At 44.6% G+C, this 13,918-nt stretch overlaps 1 protein-coding gene across 3 annotated transcripts in view; it reads right to left on the bottom strand.

The window, feature by feature from the left end:
• Positions 1-13,918, bottom strand: part of NAV2 (neuron navigator 2) — a gene marked incomplete at both ends in the record, with an annotated part of 737,881 nt that overhangs the window by 260,643 nt on the left and 463,320 nt on the right. For all 3 annotated transcript variants that reach the window (XM_080694785.1, XM_080694783.1, XM_080694784.1), the window contains one exon: positions 5,789-5,841. In XM_080694785.1, coding sequence (XP_080550911.1) covers positions 5,789-5,841 — 53 coding nt within the window. The remainder of the gene's footprint in view (positions 1-5,788; positions 5,842-13,918) is intronic.

The raw sequence follows: 13,918 nt of genomic DNA, 5'->3' as shown, positions 1-13,918 counted from the left end.
TTTATGGAGTGTCCTGGGGCTTGCAGCATAGGAGCACTTCACATGGATTATCTCCTGGAAGCCTTAAAATGACACTGTGAGCCAGACACTGTTACTATCCCTGTAACAGAAACTGATCCCCAGAGAGCTTACGGACACGCCCTGGGTTGTAAGCACTTGGCCTTCAGAGCCCATATGCTTCCCAGAGGTAAAGGAAGACCTAGCTTGACTGCTTCTTTACACAAAGAAGATGAGACTGAGGGAGCGGGGCTGGCATGGGACGCCCAGCTGGGAGGGCTGGCATTGCTGTGCCACTTCCTAGGCTCCATCACACTGTGTCTCCCCAGGCTCCAGAGGGGTCTGTTGAGGTGGCTCTGCCCTAAGCTGCCCCCTGCCACCTAGAGCAGCAATTCAGCTCTTGATGCCTTCACATATGGGGGAGGGCATACACTCTTATTCAGGTTAAAAGTCTGAAGCCACTGCCCTGCTCTTCTTCCTGTCTAGATGCAGGTTCCTGCCATCCTGGGAACTCAGGTGCTAGCATTTTCCACAGAGGGCTCCAAGAAGGACAGAGTGAGGAGCAGGGGCACAGGCCTGGCCAGTGGGACCCAGGACCCTAGCTGGGCTGTAAACAAAATTCTTGGGAATGAGCTGGTTTCTCTTCTTTGATTCTTAAATGGTTCTCTGCCCTTAAAGACATGAACCACTAAAACAAGCATCATCATCATCATTGAAACTGCCATTTATAAAGTGGCAGGAGAATGGAGACAGTAAGATCACCTGCCTCTGCAGGGAGGATGTAGGAGGGGTATTTGTACAGCACTCTAAGCAGCACCTGGTGCAAGGCAAATACTCTATTGGCTTTGGCTATCTTTACCATTTTAATTATTCTTATCATTTATCCTAATTTTCATTGCCCATTTAGTCCTCACAAAAACCTTATGAGGCCGGGCATGGAGGCACATGCCTGTAATCCCAATACTTAGGAGGCTGAGGTAGTCAGATCACAGGTTTGAGGCCAGCCTCAGTAACTCAGCAAGACCTTGTTTCAAAAATTAAAAAAAAAAAAAGGATGGGGGGGTATAACATGAAAGTAAAATACCCCCGAGTTCAATGCCTTGTCCCCAAACAAAACACCTTATGAGGTATAAATTATCACTCCCACTTTATAGAACAGGAAATCGGAGGCTTCAAAAGGTAAAACAATGTGAATCTGCAGAGCAGCAGAGAAAGAACTGAGCCTGGCTTGGCTGGTTCCTCAGATCAGACAGGCCCCCAGCCTAGGTTCACTAAAGAAAGAAGGCAAGAGGCTCCCAGAAAGCACTGGAGGGGGCAGAGGGCAGAGCTGGGAGTCTTGGCACCAGCTGGAGGGGAAGAAACTGGGGCCTTTTGCTGAGAGGACAGGCAGGCCTCCCTAGTGTCTTGCGTCCCTCACTTGACCACCAAAAGCCAAGCTGCTTAAAATAATGATGATTAGAAAAGTAAACCACCCCGCCCCTGTCTACTCCAGGGGTCCACAGCAAGCCAGGATCTCCAGCATCTCAGTGTACACTGAGTTGAAGGTGAGAAGGAACGCCGCCATGGCCGCCCAGCACCCCTGGCTGTGCTCCAAGCAATGTTTTTCCTTCCAAACCAGCGCACAACTCTGCTGAACAAACCACTTAAAAGCCAAAAAGATGCCCCTTGGTTGCCATGGCAATGTTACACAGACAAAACATTTTAACCAGCTCTGACGCACACACACAAACTTATTTAAGGGCCAAGTAGACAGATCTGGCAGGGGGGGAGGGGGGCAGGGAGTGTTGTTCTTAAGCTCATCTCCAAGGATTTGGCTGCAAAAGCGGGATAGCTGGACTGAACTGGGCAACTGACTCCATGAAAACAAGCCAGGGCCACGCTTGCTCTGAGAAAGGGGCTGCTTTTATTCCTTCTCTGCCTTTGGGTCACAGCTTTTTAAAGAGGACCAAGGACTAGGTGCTGAGGGTTACAACACTGGTGAGAAAGCATTAGGGTAGAGTCCTGGAGATAGCATGCTGTGGCTGGGCACCTGGGCCTCGCCAGAGTCAAGAAGACAAAATGTGCTCCCCAGTGTGAAGGCCTCGTTAATCGTACAATTTCATGCAAATGCAGATGGATGTTATTACTGACATGATAGATATTAACAACCACTTCCAAGCAGGTGCATCTTCATGTCCCAAGTCACATGGCTGAACTTCCATCCACAGGAGTCGGTGGCCTTGTGATTTCTTCCTTTAGAAAACTTTGCTCTGGCGACCATTGGGGATTACTCCCCCAGATGCAGCTATCTGGGTAGCGATGAAGAATGTAGAAGCCTGCATTCCAAGCCTGGAAAGAACTCCTTGCCTCTGGGGTCTGTTGTACCCTGAGCTTTTCCATGCCTTACCTCATATCCGGGGCACAGAGTCAGTCTGTGCCAAGAGGCCAGAAGAGCCTCACTAGACACAGCTCATGGCAATTTGTAAGGATCAGTGGAGAAATATTTCCAAAATCATCCTCTGTAGGATTCATACCATCCTCAGGTAAACAGATTTGCAGAAACGGGATTCATACCTGCTGCCTCTGCTTAGAATCCTTTCCCTGCTGGGCATGGTGGCGCATGCTTGTAATCCCCATGCTTGGGAGGTGAAGACAGGAGGATTGCGCAGGTTCGAAGCCAGTCGTGCTGGCTTAAGAGACCCTGTTTCCAAAAATAAAATAGATCTGGGAGTGTAGCCCGGAGGTAGAAGGGCTTCCAGGAACCCCAGTACCACCAAAAAAGAAAAAAGAAAAAAGAATCCTCTCCCACCCACCATCTCCCATGCTGAACCCTCTTGCCTTTCAAGATTCACCCTTAGAAGTTATTCTTAAGCTTTCCCTTACCCTGGGATAGGACAGGCCCCTGCCAGGCCATGCATAGGTTCTGGTAGCAGCTGCAGAGTTCCACTGTTCTACTTGCTCTCTGGTCTCTTGCCCACTCATCTGAGTTCCTTCAGGGCAAGGATCACATCTTCCCCGTGTATTCACATGGCTTATTCCAGTGCCTGGCATCAGTAGGCGCCCCATGACTGTTAGCTGATGGACAGGCTAACGGTGTGCAATGTCATGCCATTGTGCTTAGGTCCCACTGCCCCTGGAACTCTCAAGCCCATGTAACACAGTGCCTACTTTCACTGCCCTATTCTTTGGGGGGAGAAAAGGACTCAAAGTGTCTAGGTGTGGTTAGAACAGCCACCGGAGCTCCTGGGCAGCCTGGTGAGTGAGGAGCAATGAAGGGGGAGGAAAAGATGCCCTCCCTTCCAGGGCTCACTCTACTAGGCTCATCAGGCTCCTTCCTATTGCCTTACTGATAAAATGAACTAACCTTCTGGAAACTGGAATAACCCTCGTCCCCGCACTGCTCTGAAACAGAGCTGCTTTTCTTTGGTTCCATTATTAAAGGCTTCTGTAGAAGATGTTCTCTCTGCTTTTATAGGCAGGGAACAATTAACTCCATCCTGATTATTTAGAGAGAGTTAAGTTACCCTTCCAGTAGGCAACATTTCCTATGCTCTCATCTCATTGGCTACGATCTTCCTTCTGCCAAAATGATGCTCTCCTCCAAACAGGCAATATTTAACAAAAAACAACAACAACAAATACTTATCATTGGGTCACCCCCAAAGAAAGCCTAAGAGGGAAATCAACCCCTAGGGATCTAGAAATAGAAACTTTGGCTTTGTGTCATATTCTCAGATCATACTTCCTGTAAGTAGAAATGCTTTTGCTCTGCACATGCACACAGGTGTGCTAGTAGCCAACGCAACTTGATGCCTGCCTACAAGGACTTCCTACCTGGCCTGGTGAGTTCTGCCTTATGCAGTTGTCACAGTTTTGTAATGTAGGGGAGAGGACAATGGCCCTGTTGTTCTTATCATCATCTCTCTCATTTCCTACAGGATGGAATGGCTGTGGTGAAAAGTTTTTACATTATCCTGGACTCACATCCTGTACGCTGAACTATTCTCTGCTAGGTTTACCACAAGATCGTGTCTGCCTCCCCACCCATAAGCTGCAACCAATTATCACGGACAATTATAGGATTTTACATTCTGTGTTCTAAAATAACTCTGTACACACACACACACACACACACACACACACACGTATGTGTGTGCGCGCAGAACAATACTAACATAGCTGAGTTATAGAGAAACCACAAAATTGTCTTGGTTCTATGGTAATATTTATAAATTACATATTTGCATAACAACTATATTTGAACAGAAGAAGCTGAAATGACAATATTTTATAAACTTGAAAGTAGACTTTAACAAGAAGCCACACCTCCAATAGAAGGTGCAGAAAGTATAACACATCGAATAGAATAAAAGTACGACCACCTTTCAAATGTCAGTTCCACATCTGCATTTAACAGGCTGCACCGAATGCATGAATATCTAGCCTACAGGAAAATACTGTATCTCTTTCATGTGAAGATATCAGTGCATGGGTAAAATACTTGCACTAAAATTAAGTCTTCTCTTGTCTAAATTTTCTCAATTATTAATACACCAGACAGCTGCAGTAGCTCTAGCAAAAATAGCAGCCAAACTTTTCCAAAAGTCAAAGCAGCTATGAGATGTCTGCCCGGGGACTTTCCTATGTAAGGAATAGCTGGTCTGTCTCTGGATCAAATAAAAAGAAACAAGACCTCCAGCAGAAAAATGAAAAAAGAGAGGCTTGTTTAGAATGTAAACCGGAAAATGACTTCCTGTGTCCTTTTCATAATAAAACTGGTTTTATGCATGAAAAGAAGTTGTCTCAAATGGCTGCCTACCTGCCATTCTCCTCAGGACAATAATTCAAGAAATTCACCAGTAAACCCAAGGAGTGGCAATCACTCTGGTATCTTCTAGAATGAGACCTGCCAAATTGGCCTGCTCAAAGTGAGTGGGTGGGGTTAGATGAATAAATGATGTCCAGTTTAGGTTTCTGGAGGCAAATGAATGTCCAGCACAAGCTGTCACCTGTAGTTGCCACCTGAACATGCCATCACATATTTTAAACAGGTGATAGTATCATCTTAACAGACTGACAATATAAGCTCTTTGTATTATAAATCTTTATGCTGGAAAAGTATTTGGAAGTGAAAAAAGCCTTTGGGGCATCACAATTCAGTGTTGTTTGAACTCAGCAATGATCATGAATTTTAACTCAAAGATTCTGTGCAGCACAAGAGAAGAATAGATTTCAAAGATTAGCTTTTTTTTTCATTTTAGACTAAAACATCATAGTTTAAATGAGTCATACCAGCCAGAAGATCATTTGTTCATGTCATCATAAGAATGGTTCAGATGACTGGACATCTCACATTTGCTGTCACAGTCGTGATTTCACATCATCTTAACATTTAAAGGCAATCAGACCCCATTCACCGACTCCAATCAAGACACTACCACCTCCTCTGAACCTCAGCACCACACTCAAAGAGAAATTGCTGCAGGTCTTTGAGGAAGTGAAATAAGTGATAACACTCCAAGTTCTAAGGATGTACACAGTTTCCCCAGTCCTGCATAATCTGGGTTCAAAAGCATGACAATATTTGATTTTTGCTGTCTCACAATCTATGCAAAAATCACAGCCATTCTGCAATAAATGCCAACAAATGTCAGAGAAGCAGAGCCCATCTACTTGGAGCTGGCTCTTAGATTATGAACATAATCCCCTGGAGTAAAGCGTCTGGTGTGAATATTCTTCAAGATGGTCAGTGTCACTTAGAGGCAGGGCTTGCCAACATAACACAAACGCTTAATATCCGTGTACCACTTACCATTTGCGATCGGTTCTTTGGACAGCCATTGATGTCTTCGATCTTTTCATTTGCTGAAAAAGGAAATAGAAGTCAGGAAAATAAATAAGCACCAGAGAGACACTTTCAGTAGTGATGGCTGGGATACTTGAGGCCAGCTGCATCCTAAGGCCCATACTTGGGTTTGTCCAGTCAACGCAGGCATGTGAAATGCTGAGACACATCTAGCAAGCTTCGGCACTTACTCATCGAGCCGCCCTCCTCCAGGGACAGCTGGGGCAAGGTCGTCATCACTTAGAACAGAGACAACTGCATTGACGACAGTCTTGTAGTGACAGGGCATCAGAGCAGTGTTTGGAGACTGGGAAATAGAGTAAGCTGTGATTGTGCTTTGGGCTCTTAGAGAGGCAAATGTCACTTACAACTTCCCCGTGGAGATGGGTTAGTTCAGAGTGGATCAGTCCAACTCCTGGGGCATATGCTACAAATGCAAGCAGTTCATAGCATCTTTAGGTAGGAATATTCCGACTGCTTCTGCATGTTCTAATAGTATTCCCAAAGCAGTGGCACATGGGGAAAAGGAGAGAATGAGACTCAAAATATGACTTGATTAAGGCTGTGTAACATGTCCAAATTGGACGGGAAAACACATATGCTTGAAATCAAAATAGCACCTAGCTACTGAGAGATATTTGAAAGGAAGGTTGCACTGAATTAGAAGAAAATCAGGTACTACTGAGTGAAAGGAACAGCCCAGCTTCTCATGGTGAATGCAGTCTCATCTTAAGCCAGGATCAATCCCTGGCAAGATGCAGCCCAAGCTAGGGAGAGGCTGAGTTTGAGAATGCAACATAAGAAAGGTAGTGTGTGCAGTAGTCAGAGGGCTGGCTCTGGAGACAGAGATCGCTAGTGTGAATCCCCACTCGAGGGCTTCACAGCCACAGGGTTCATAGCTTTGCCACTCAATCCCACTGAGCTATGCCACTCAATCCCACTATTGTCTTGTCTATAAAACAGAGCCACTACCAATTTCAGAGGTGAGGCAGTGAGAATTAGGTGATAGCAAAATACTCAAACAGTGCCTAACATACAGCAAGTAATAATAATCCAATAATATATAATTAACCCAATAATATATATTCTTATTACCTATATAAGAACATATAAAATAAAAACTTTCCTTTTGATGTCACCATGTAAGTGAAGCACAGAAACTTAGCTAGGACTCCACAGTAAATAGCTAAAGACTGGGCCAGGTGTGGTGGTGCACTCCTGGAATCCCAGGTTTTGGAAGGCTGAGACAGGAGGATCATGGATTTGAAACCAGTCTTGGCAATTTAGTGAGAGCCTCAGAAACGTACTGAGACCCTGTTTAAAAATAGAAAGGGTTGATGGTACAGCTTTGGGGTAGATGCCCTTGGATTCAAATTGTAGTAAGGAGGAGGAGGATAAGAACAGAGGTTCACTGAAGAAATAGGAGCATTTGTTCCCAGAGTCCTCAACTGTGATTTAAACTGGCATCTTGGTGGGTATCGTGGCACATGCCTATAATCCCAGCAGTTGGGAGGTTTATAACAGCAGAATTGCAGGTTTGTAGCCAGCCTCAGCAACTTGGTGAGACCTTCCACAACTTAGTGAGATCCTGTCTCAAAATAAAAAATAAAATAGAGCTGGAGGTGTTCAGAGGTAGATAATGCCTGCCTGGCACAATAGCCACTGAATGAATATTTGTTGAGTGGAACTAAGGAGTAAGTATTCTGATCATTTCAATGAGTTGAGGTTTTACTGGCTATTTGGAGGCAGTGCTCCTTTCACTTGTAAATATAAGTGTACAGGCTAAACATAGAAAAAACTAATACCCTTGGCAGGTGGCACACTGTCATACAAGGGAAATCATGGCAGGCATGAACTCTGACCTGGGAGTTTGATACCCCACAATGGGGAGAATAAATGTGTCAGTTGTTGACAACCAACAATCAAGGTGCCTTCCAACTGGATACTCATGATGGCCAGTCATAAGTCATGGGGTCCCGATCAATACCCAATTCAGTAATTAGGTCATTAGGGCTCGTTGCAGCAAAGGATGGATAGCTGCGAGCCTAAGAAGTCATTTGGGAAATTTTAACAATTCTTGATATATCATCTGAATAAATGAAACCAAAAGGCTTGGTCTCCTCACTCCTCTATTTCCTTTTTCATGGCCTGTCACCTAAAGCCTCATGTGTTCTGCGAGTCCAAACATCATACCTATAACCTAATGCTGTCACTTCTCAACAGTGAAAATAAACTGATAGAGTGGAGCCTACTTATGACTACATCAAAGGGTACATGAAAGAGAAAGCAAATAGCTAATATGGACTCAATCTAAGCACTTAATAGAAACACAAAATAAATACTTGGACCTCCAAGTTTCCAATTTCATCTAATTTAATTACTTCTACTTTACTTAAATTACCAAGAATTCCTATGGTTGTCATAAATACTTAGGGTGCTAACAACAGCTCTGATGCTATTGGTTAAAAGCAAGAGCTGGACCTTCAGAGCCAAATTTTTAAACTCAGGGTAGAGGGTCTTTGGCTGGAGCCCCAAAACAGATAATCAAAGAAATAGGAGCATTTCTTCCCAGAGTCCTCAACTGTGATTTAAACTGGCATCTTGGCAGGTATAGTGGCACATGCCTGTAACCCCAGCAGTTGGGAGGTTTATACAGCAGAATTGCAGGTTTGTAGCCAGCCTCAGCAACTTGGTGAGACTTTCCACAACTTAGTGAGATCCTGTTTCAAAATAAAAAATAAAATAGAGCTGGGGGTGTTCAGAGGTAGAACAGGGGGGTTCAGAGATAGACTGTCCTGGGGCTCAATCCTTAGTACCACAAACAAACAAACAATCACCTGGTATCTCTAAGAGCCAATGGTAATTTATTTATCCCAGTATTATATTAAAGACATTCTTAGCTCTACTAAGGTGGTGACCTGTCCGCACACAAGTGACAAGTTAGTGGCTGGAAAGCACCAATGTGCTACTTAAAGAAGGGCAGTGGCAGCTGGGCGTGGTGGCGCACGCTTGTAATCCCCGTGCTTGGGAGGCTGAGACAGGAGGATCTCACAGGTTCGAAGCCAGTCTCAGCTACTTAGTGAGGCTCTCAGCAACTTAGTGAGACCCTGTTTCCAAATAAAATATAAAATAGGTCTGGGAATATAGCCTGGAGGTAGAAGGCCTCTGGGTTCCATCCTCAGAACCACACACACACACACACACACACACACACACACACAAAGAGAAGGGCAGTGGCGACAAGCTCATCACTTCTTAAAAGACCCCCAGAAGCTGGGTGTGGTGGTGCATGCTTGTACTTCCAGCATTTGAGGCTGAGACAGGTTCACAGAAAGCCTCATCTACTATGTAGTGAGCCCTTTTGAAACTCAGTGAGACCCTGTTTCAAAATAAAGACTAAATAATAGGGCTGGGGGTATAGCTTGGAGGTAGAATGCTTCTGGGTTCCATCCGCAGTACTGCAAAAACAAAACAAAACAAAAGACCCCCAGAGCATCTTAACAGCCCGCACATCTGCATCCTTACCATCCCTGACTGTTGGCAACCTGGCCAATAGGAGACAGACTGGTTGCCCAGAAAGGCCAAGAACTTGTCCCAGGTCACACAATGGTAGTAGTTTATTGATGAAAGAAGGTTCAGTCCCACATGTCTGAATTTCCAAAGATGTGCACAGAGGTGCCCAAATGGAGGTAGAAAAGGACCAGCTCTTAGCTCTTCCCACTTTATCTAAATTGAAAGTCTCCCTCTTCATTTCCTTTTCTTTCCAACTGTCTTTAGTATATCTGCTCTCTCCCCTCCCCCCTCCCCTTTATTCTGTTTTCTCTCTCCCTTTCTCCTTCTCTCATCCCAGCCCCTCTGGCATCTTCCCTGAGTGACAGTGATGTGAACAGAAGGAGGGCAGCCTCCCTCTCTCTCTCTCTCTCTCTCTCTCTCTCTCTCTCTCTCTCTCCTCTCTCTCTCTCCTCTCCTCTCCTCTCCTCTTCTCTTCTCTTCTCTCTCTCTCTCTCTCTCTCCTCCTTCTCCCCCTCCCTGACTCACACTGCTTATCCTGGCCTTATGAACCTTCTTAATAACTCACAGGGATGGCACTGTGATGAGCTGGCAGGCAACTGCTGTGCCTCGGGCAGCTCATGATTCGAGAAGATAATCATACTAACGAGGGGCTGAATGCAGAGACCCAGCTCTCTGCTGCACAGGAAGGCTGCTCAAAGGTAGCAGCAAAAGGCCCATTTCCTGCCAAGTGCCAGAAGACAGTCGTAGAGAAGTGTGGGTCCCAAACACCCCACTGTATAGAGAAGCCAGCACCACAGTGTCCGGGATACATGAAGACTTAGAAGCAGCTCATGGGAGAAGCAATTGAGGTTTACATGATAGCACACACCGGATGCCACTTCCTGGATTGGAAACTGACTCAGCTCTCAGGCAAAAGCCCAGCATTCTCTGCCTTGAACCTGGCAATTCTGCCTGCTTTTGTCCTGTTAACCCTCTGATTCTACCCTCCGGCCTTTCTGCACATCAGCTCCTCCTCTGCCAGGAATACTGTAACTGCCTATTTCCCCTAGCTGACTCCTTTTTTTTAAGTTTGAGGTTCTGGCTCAGAGGTCAACTCCTTGAGGAAACTTTCCCTGATTCCCATCTTTCCTTCTCCACCTCTCCATTGCAGAGCAGGTCTTACAATACCAGGGTCCTTAACCATTATACACTTTGCTTCTCCCAGGCCCAGAAAGAGTTTGCCCCTTAAAAGGGACCACCTTACTTTGTATAAGTTTTGCTGACCCTTCATTTATATAAGGTTCTTTATAACATTTTATTTTGAAACAACTTCAAAGTTATTTACAGAAAAGTTACAGAAATAGTACAGAGAGTTCCTCTACACCTTCATCCATTATCACCCCCCAATCTCTATAAAGGTACACATTATGTTTTTTATTCTCCCTGAATCATATTAGAGCGAGCTACATAGATCAAGCCCTTTATACTTCAGTGCATTTTTCCAAAGAACAAGGATATTATTTCCACAATGCCATTACAGAATTCAGAAAATTTAACACTGATTCCATGCCAGTATTTGAATTTTGTTGACTGATTCAAAATATGTCCTTCAAGCCCGTTTGGTGGAGCACACTTGTAATCCCAGCATTTGGGAGACTGAGACAGGAGGATCAAGGTTCATAGACAGCCTCAACTACTTAGTGAGGCCCTCTGCAAGTCAGTGAGACTTTGCTTCAAAAAAAAAAAAATAGGGCTGGGGGAACCGGGTGTGGTGGCACGTGCTTATAATCTCAGCATTCAGGAGGGTGGGACCAGAGGATTGTAGTTTGCTAGTTCGCAACAGCCTCAGCTACTTAGTGAGGCCCTTTGCAACTTAGACCCTGTCTAAAAAATAAAGAATAAAAAATAGGGCTAGGGGTGTAGATGGGAGGTAGAATGCCCCTGAGTTTCACCCCCAATATTGTAAAAATTAAAAAAAATAAATAAATAAAATGCTTCCTTCAGAGCATTTTATTCCCTTGAACAGAATGCAGTCCAGGATCATATGGTACATTCAATTCTTATGCTTCTTTAGTCCCCTTTATGCTGGAATCATTTCTCAGACTTTGTCTTTTATGACCCTGTTGCCTTTGAACAATACAGAGTAGTTTTGTTGTTGCTGTTCTTTTATTTTTTTGGTGGTAATGGGAGGTGGAACCCAGGGGCTTTTCTACTCCCAGACCTTTTCTCTATTTTATTTGGAAACAGGGTCTCACTAAATTCCTGAGAGCCTCACTAAATAGCTGAGGCTGGCTTTTAATCTGTGCAATCCTCCTTTCTCAGCCTCCTGAGCGGTGGGAATACAAGCATGTGCCACCACGCCTGGCGTTGTTGTTTTAATAGAATGCTCCACAATTTAGGTTTGTCTAAGATTCCTTCCGATTCCTTTCAGGTTCCCCATCCCTCACTGGAAGATGACATCAGTAATGCTGGGCTCTCAGGGTATACCAGGAAGCACTGTCATCCATGTATCTGGACCAGTGATGGAACTTGGGTCACAATGTGGCTGAAGATTTCCCTGAATGGTTTTCATGTTTCCCCTGGCACCTAACAAGTGATCGGTGGAGAAAGATTTGGAGATCATGGAATATCCTGCCACTCTTCAGACTTTTCTAGATTCCAGCATCCATTGATGGTTTGTGACATAACAAACCCTTACCAAAGATGACTGCAACTCCTTCCACATATCATTATAAAAGAGACCTAGGAGATATTCCTCAATACTTTCACCATGCAAGGACAAAATGAAAAGATGGTGATCTGTAAAAAGGAAATGGACCCTCAGACACTAAATCTTTTGGCACCTCAATTTTGGATTCCCCAGCATTCCTAACTATGAGAAATAAAGCTTCATTTTATGTTTTTTTGTTGTTATAGCAGCCCTAAAGGTTTAGGATGAGCTCTTTTAAGGGATTTCAACTCTACATCATTACAATGAGCAGCCTAAAGAGGTAGTGGCAAGATACTCGTCATAGGAAGCAACAAAAGAGGGTATTCAATGCTTTTCATAGAAATGATCCATACACCAGGTTGGGGCTTTCAAAGGTCCCTCCCAAACCTGACAGTTGAGATATACAGCAGAATCCCAGAAAGGAGAAGGGTATGATCCACAGCTTAGAGGAACACTGCAGGGAGACAAGGAGAAGTAGCCTGGCCACCTGCTAGAAACAATTCAACCTAGGCTTAGGGACAAAATTCTTATCCCCAATCCTCTCTACTTTTCCTGATCTCACTGCATGCCAACGCCACACTACATGTTGTGAAAGACAACTCCGATCCAAGCTTAGAGAGGGCCCAGGCCCAAGACTGCAGGCATTGGGATGATGGCAGTGTCCTACCAACTGTGCCCAGGGAGCCAGGGGAGGTGTCAGAGAGAAGGAGGAGCTCACCAGCCAAGACACAAATGCAAACACTAGAATTCTGCCCAGTACAGGAGGGAGGCAGCAGGACTCTAATTTGGGGGAAATTTTATGTAGCTCAAGAAATAGTATAAATATATCTTTTTTACATTTTCTTTTGATGGGAATATGTATGTATGGAAATAGTGACTTCAAAATTTGAAAGCACACATGGGCAATAGTTCAGTTTCCTGGTCTGAGAATGCTGCCTCCCCACACCCCCAGCAAGAGATCTGTGATCACAAGATACTCTACGACTAACTGCTCTGATCTGGCTGACAGATGAGCTAGGCAAGATTTGTTGCCTTTGAAGCTCCCCATCTCCTGGGCCTCTCTTCTCCACACACAGAGCGGAGGGTGTGAGCCCACAGCATGGCAATCAGGGAAGGCCATCATGTGCTGATATCTAGCCCCGTCCTCTCCTAGAGGGCTAAAGAAAAACAACCTATGGGCTGAGGGACAGCCTAGGCCACTGGTAAGGAATAAGCGTCCCTACCCAAAAGTCTGAAATCTGAAATGCTCCAAAATGTATATGTGTGAAGGGAGGGGGGACTGAACTTAAGGGCATTCTACCTCTGAACTATATCCCTAGGCCTTTTAAGTTTTAGTTTTTGAAACAGGGTCTTGCTAGGTTGCCGAGAGTCTGGCTAAGTTACTGAGGCTGGTCTTGAACTTGTGATTATTCTGTCTCTACCTCCCAAGTACTGGGATTACAGGTGTGCACTACCATGCCCAACTAAAAGATTTTTGAGTGTCAATTTGACACCACAAGTCGAAAATTCTACACCACAAAAGTTTCATTGACAAAAGTATTCAAAATGTTATCAATTTACCCTCAGGATATGTGTATAGGTATGTAGAAAAAATAAATTTTGTGTTTAAACTTGAACATCCCCAAGATATCTCCTTTTGTACACACAAATATTAAACAAAAATGAAATCCAAAACATTTTTGGTCCCAAGAATTTAGATAAGGGAGACTCAACTTCTACTAAGCTGAGCTTCTGGAACCACAGACCAGAGCTGATGCTCAAAGGAGTCATTGTAGGGAGATTAACCTCATCTGCATAGATACAAGAGCACATCTTCCTGAGCAAGGGTAAATATTATGTTGGCTTGCATCTCCATGACACTGTTTGGTAAATTCACAGCTACAATTCACAGCTAC

Source organism: Muscardinus avellanarius, assembly GCF_963383645.1.
Source record: "Muscardinus avellanarius genome assembly, chromosome: 1".
In the NCBI taxonomy this organism is placed as follows: Eukaryota; Metazoa; Chordata; class Mammalia; order Rodentia; family Gliridae; genus Muscardinus; species Muscardinus avellanarius.
This window is presented reverse-complemented; position numbering and strand designations above follow the sequence as displayed.